Here is a 6,000-nt window from a genome sequence, read left to right as displayed (position 1 = left end):
GGCTTCAATTGACAAAATCCTTGTTTATTCCTCTCGCCCTATTAAACTATAGGATTTGAATTTTCTGGTAAGAAAATTCTGAGTGGGCAATACTCAAACCATATGTGGCCACCAAGGCTGGTTTGTTGTTGTTGTTGTTTTGCACTCCTAATTCCTCCAGTCTCTCAAAAATGCTATTTTTCTTACTAAAAGTAGAATGACTTGCTTCAAAGCTTCCAAAACTTGCAGTTCACCTTTAAAATGAGTTGCCATCTTCTTTTAACATAAAGTTTTTCAGAACTAGAAGTTAGGAGATGTTTTGTTTGTTTTTTTTTTGGGGGGGGGGGGGGTTAAAGCATTTTGGTAACATCCAACAAATAGCGTTCTCTTGGTGGTTTCTTAATCTAGAGCCTGTCATTGCAACACTGACAGTAAATTCAGTGTCATCTATCAATCTGCAAATAAAGATTTCCTTGCTTGCTGAAGTTTATCTGCCCAAAATCAATACAGTTAAACTTGCCAATAATCTGAAAAAGAAAAAAAAAAGTAAGAACCAGCTTGGACTTGTATTAAAAGAAAGACATAGACAGACACCTGAGCCTTGAATCGGGTAAGCTATGTTCTCTTAAAATATTTTTATTAAGTTTTAAATATTCACTGGACTCCAAATTTTTGGAGGAGGAGAGCACAAAATAATATGCAAACATCTTTCAACACAATTATGCCATCAGCTTAACATATCACAACAAAACCCAGGAAGGGACAGGCAAATAACGCTATCATATAAACTGATCTATTCCTTCTGTTGTTACAAAGATGACCATTTACAAAAAAACAAAAACAGAAAACTCTCCTATAGCGAGCATGACCACTAGGAGGCATTTCTTAATACATAGTTAAACATTTAAAAAGTTAAATGCACCCAAGCCTAGATAATGGCTGCCTTTGAAATTAACCTTGGACACAATTTTTTTAAAGAGAGCTATTTAGAGGTACAAAATCATTAAAACCCAGCAGTTGTTTCTATAGTATACATTTCTTAACACAGTTGAGTTGAATTCTCCAAACGCCAGGAACATATCCTGCTGAATGTGTTCTTAATTTAAACAGAAGAGGAAAAGTTCTGCTTCACTTCATGTTATAGCACCCACAAAATTGTTCTCTTAGGGTGCACCTACACTGTAAAGTTAATTCAGCTTGACACCATTTTAATGGCTCAATGCTATGGAATCATGGGAACTCTTGCTTTACAAGACTTCTCTGCCAAAGAATGTTGGTGCCTCATCAAGCTAAAAATCCCTGGATTCCATTGAGCCATGATAGTTACAAGTGATGTCAAGCTGCATTAATTCTACAGTGTAGATGCACCTTCAATCGTATTTGTCAATATTGGGCAGAACCACAATTTTCATCAGCAGGGTGGATGGCATTGCTGTAGCAAATTGAATTCTTTTCTATGGTGTCAACTTTGTTATTCATCCAAGATTGTTATTGCATTTTCATTTCCTGTAGGAGACTCCCTAATAATTAAAGAACAGTGGATAATTTGAATTGATTCAGACTGCTACATCAGTGAATAAAGTGTTTTATAAAACACCCTGTCGTAGGTAATAGTGTAAAACACCTCCCAACAAAGGATTCTCCCAGGCAGGAATCAGCCAGTCTTTGAAGCTGCAAGGCCATTCCATGCTAATCAAGGTGGCCAATTGCAACATTCACACTTGCCTCAAGCAGACAAGTTCCTTCTCTCACCCGGGACATCCCACAAATATATAAACCTCACTTGTCTAGTTTCCAACAAATCTCACAACCTTTGAGGATGCCTGCCATAGATGTGTGTGAAACATCAGTAGAGAATGCTTCTGGAACATGGCCATACAGCCCGGAAAACTCACAGTAACCCACTAAGGTAATAAGGCTGTAAACTGAGGCAGGTATTGTTGCACTTTCTGGAAGCTGGATTCCTCAATTTTGTAAATATGTTTACAAAACTTGTGCGCAGCCATCCTTAGACAGGTCTTACATATCTGCTATTCCTTTATAGTCTTAAAAACAATATTTTTGCCAGTTTCCTGTCTATATTATCAAGAGGTAGTTATAAACTGACTCTTATCACCATGTAACTTTCTGATGGATACTGGGAGGGAGAGGCAAAAGCAGAATCAGCTGGCAAGATCTCCAAGGTAAAATGTCATGCCACAGAATAAGACACTGGTGAAATATGATTAAGTATGCTATCTGAGCCAGTTATGGCTGGGGAGCAGTTTAATCAACCCTAAGAGAAAAGGCCAGGCAAATCGTAAGGTGACATGCCTTTAGGGCCATAATTTCAAAAAAGAAAGTATACAAAAGGTCCAATTTTAAAAGGGAGAATACATTTCTATGAAAGTTTTGTGGAAAAAATAATTTTAGGGAATGGGGAGTTGGAAACGGAAACCTCCACATTTTCTAGCTGACTGCAACAGTATTTTCTGATAATTCCCTGAGGCAAACCAAAGGACTATCATAAAGGAAGGCAAAGGTGGTTTTAAAGAAAGAAAGAGTCATATCTAAAAGGCCCTAAAAATACAAGATTAAAGTGAGGTGAATCACAAACTGGGGAGACAAATCCAAGCATATACAAACAACTGGATAAAGGATCCCCTTGAAATCGCCTGCAGCAATCTCACTAGAGGTTCACCTGCATTCTCATATAGGACAACATCTATTTTGGCACAAGATTGTGTCATTAAATGTGTTGAAGTCTCTAGAAATAAAACAACCTTAACTAAAATAATCAATGCTTCCCCTCTGGAAGAGGAATATTCACATTGTGAGGTCCTGTATCTCAATGCTGGAGAGCTTGTTTCTGTTCCAGTTAGAAGATTAGTCAGAAAGTAATGGCTTCTTTTCATTCAAGCCAAAAGCTAAAACTGGGTTTTCTTAAGCTTTGTTCACACAGGTCCATTAGTCCTCATCATTCGGTGCATATGAAAATCCCAGAAAGGCATCCGTTGCACTGGAACTGCTGGCAGCTAAGTCAGGGGTACGGATGATGGAGCTGGACACTGTTTCCCGAGTGAATTCTGGGTCAAAATGTCGTAGGTCAGCAGGACCAGCCTTGAAACATAAAAACAAATTATTTTTAGAGAGCAAACTTGGCGTTTAGCGACCAACTTTTAATGGAATGGTTAATGTAGGAAAGAGATCTAGCACATCTTTTAGAACTTTGTGATCTGCTTTCATGACATTTCAGCTTATGATGATGTTAAGGTGAACGTATCACAGGGTTTTCTTGGCAAAATTTCATCAGAGGGAATTTGCCATTGCCTTTCTCTAAGGCTGAGAGAAAGTGAGACTTGCCCAAGGTCACCCAGTGGCTTCCCATGGCTGAGAAAGGATTTAAATCCTCATCTCCGAAGCCTTTGTCCAACACCCAAACCACTACACCATCTTTTAGACTTCTCATCTTTTATGGTAACATGTCTTAAATTGTCACTCAGCTCTATTGTTTCTTGTCATCAGATTCAGCTTCCTCTGGAGGTCGAATTGTGGCCAGCACTCATGTCATCTAGGTGCCAAGCTAAAAGATATCAAAAGCCTTTGGGCCTTTGGCTTTGGGACAAAAGTCTAAACATGAAATTCATTTTGTTTTATATACACTTAACCTCAAGTCAATTGTATACAATATTTTAAAATAATTTTGTGCATGAAACAAAGTTTGTGCACATTAAACCATTAAAACTCAAAGGTGTTACTATTTCAGATGCCCACATGCATAATTTTGGATTTCGGAATTGAATAAGAGATACTCTATCTGAGTAAGATCTAATAACTTGACATCAAGGCCAAAACATGTGCTTGTGTGTCATTTAGCAATATGCTAGTTTGTTGCAATGTCCAAAATGGATAAGTTGTGAAACTTTCCAGACACTATTTGCATCTCAAGCTGAATTCAGAACCATTTCTAAATTTGATTTGAAGGCAAAGGTTGGTTTGGAAGTTCAAAGCACAGCCTACAGCCAATCGTGATTTAACTATAGTATCTGAGCTATCTGAACAAGTCAGGGAATGCACATTTCCAATTCAACCGTTATGGGTTTTTTCTCCTGAAAGCAACCAGAACAGAAATCTGCCTGTGGCAGAGTGAACTACTTACCACATTGGGATCAAATGGAGGAGTGATCTTCTTATTATATAAGTCATCCCAGTTTATTGGACTGAAGAAAACATGGCTCTTTATTTCAAGCTGTGAAGAGGGAAACATGAATCGTTGTCAGTCAGCTGCTCACTTAAAACATATTCTTAAATCAGATTGTGCGTACATGAACCTACACCTGGTTGCAATTATCCAAACACCTACATTTCCTTGTACCTCCATGCATAAACAATTTGCCCATACTGTGTTTACCTGTTATTTCTTCTGCTTCTCACATTTTTATAGCTCAATATTTGAGTGCATATAGTCATCTGTTTCTTTCTGAATATGGCAATACATATCTCAAGATTGGGCAGCTGCACAGTTGGTAGAGCCCATTTATGACCTGTGTGCCATTCATAACACATTAGAGATCATACATTTCGTGTTCCCAAAGTTAAAATTTCTTTCTTTAAACCATCTTTCCCCCCTAAAAACATTCCAGTAAATTTCCACTAAAAGAAAGCAAGGTTTCATCTCCTAAGATTTCAAAATTTCCAAAAATTTTACACTTCTAGTGGGATCTTCTCTGGGTCACGAAAAGGGGAAAGATGTGGCCTGAAGCTGCATTCCCCATATTCCTCATATACATACATGTATGTATGCATAGAACAACAAAACAGTACACAATGCAAATAAACAAGCTATACATCTATAAAATATTGTGCTGAATGTGGGACAGAGCTACTATGTATAAACCAGGATGAAAACATATTTAAATGTATCATGGTATAGAATGAGAATGGTCAGTAGCTGACATTGTTTAATATTAACCATGTTATCATAAAAATTGAACTTGGCCTATTTTTTTTTTGTTGTTGGTCCTGGCTAGGATTTATCTATAGGTTGACTCCCCTTTCAACAATTGGTTTACTAGACCTATTCTAGTGGGACTAACCAAGAGGATGCCAGCTATAGTTTGCCATGTGACTAAATATGAAAGGTAGTAGTGGCCCACCAATTTGAAAAGCATTGTCTTCTATTACTTTGGACTTTATTACATGAGGCAGGCAAACCGGCATTACAGATGAACTTTCACCTTTGGTGACGGTTCCTATCACATGACGCTATGTGCATCCCACTACCATTTTGCCTCCCACCCCCTTCATGATTCTCCCATCCCCAAGTATTGATGGGTAAAATCCCATCCTGCTACATTCCTACTGTCTACTGTAATGTGATGGGTCTCTTATGCTTCTGTGTATACCAGCAGTAATATGATGGCAGTGGGTAATATTCTCTTCCTCTCCTTCTCTCCCATATTACTATTCCCAATATGGCTGTTTTGTATTTCATATGTGTGAGTGTATAGTTAGCTTTTAATGCTAAAATTTAGCAATTGTGCATTTTTTTTTAAAAAAATGAACTACCAGCTATGGGAGTAGGAGTAGTGAGAAAGGCAGGGCTATGAGGGTCTGCAAATGGCTGATCATGAGACAAGGCACTGGTAAACAGATGCTACTGAAGAAAAGTGCAATAACAAAGGTTCTCAACTTGGTATGTATCCATTATACTGGAATACTGGGTTGGAATGATAAAGTCTCTCTCTCTCTCTCTCTCTCTCTCTCTCTTTTTTTTTTTTTTTACTAATTATTGCTACTAATAGTAACACTACATGCTTATTAAGTAAGACCTTAATACATTTAAAACATTGGCTTTCTCGGAGATTTAACAATGTATGCAAGAGAGCGGAACAAAAGTGAAAGAACTGTAACTAATTTGATTTTAAAGTAGCACATGTGCAATGGGGCAGATTAATTGACATGAAAGTGGAGTTTGTGGCAAAATTGCTCCTGTGTTTCAATATGGCTCACTTAGAAAGGATGGATTTTTAATAAGCCAAA

General features: G+C 37.7%; 1 protein-coding gene across 6 annotated transcripts in view; it reads right to left on the bottom strand.

Moving 5' to 3' along the window:
- Positions 1-585: 585 nt before the first annotated feature.
- SGK2 (serum/glucocorticoid regulated kinase 2) overlaps positions 586-6,000 on the bottom strand; it is a 53,808-nt gene continuing 48,393 nt past the window's right edge. For all 6 annotated transcript variants that reach the window (XM_060772273.2, XM_067468159.1, XM_067468158.1 and 3 more), the window contains 2 exons: positions 4,118-4,207; positions 586-3,078 (listed from right to left, as the gene is read on the bottom strand). In XM_060772273.2, the coding sequence (XP_060628256.2) occupies positions 2,926-3,078; positions 4,118-4,207 (243 nt within the window). In that variant the 3' untranslated portion in view covers positions 586-2,925. The remainder of the gene's footprint in view (positions 3,079-4,117; positions 4,208-6,000) is intronic.

The sequence above is a fragment of the Anolis sagrei genome, chromosome 4 (genome assembly GCF_037176765.1).
Source record: "Anolis sagrei isolate rAnoSag1 chromosome 4, rAnoSag1.mat, whole genome shotgun sequence".
Lineage (NCBI taxonomy): Eukaryota > Metazoa > Chordata > Lepidosauria > Squamata > Dactyloidae > Anolis > Anolis sagrei.
Note: the sequence above shows the minus strand (reverse complement) of the source record. Positions and strands in the feature narration are given on the sequence as shown.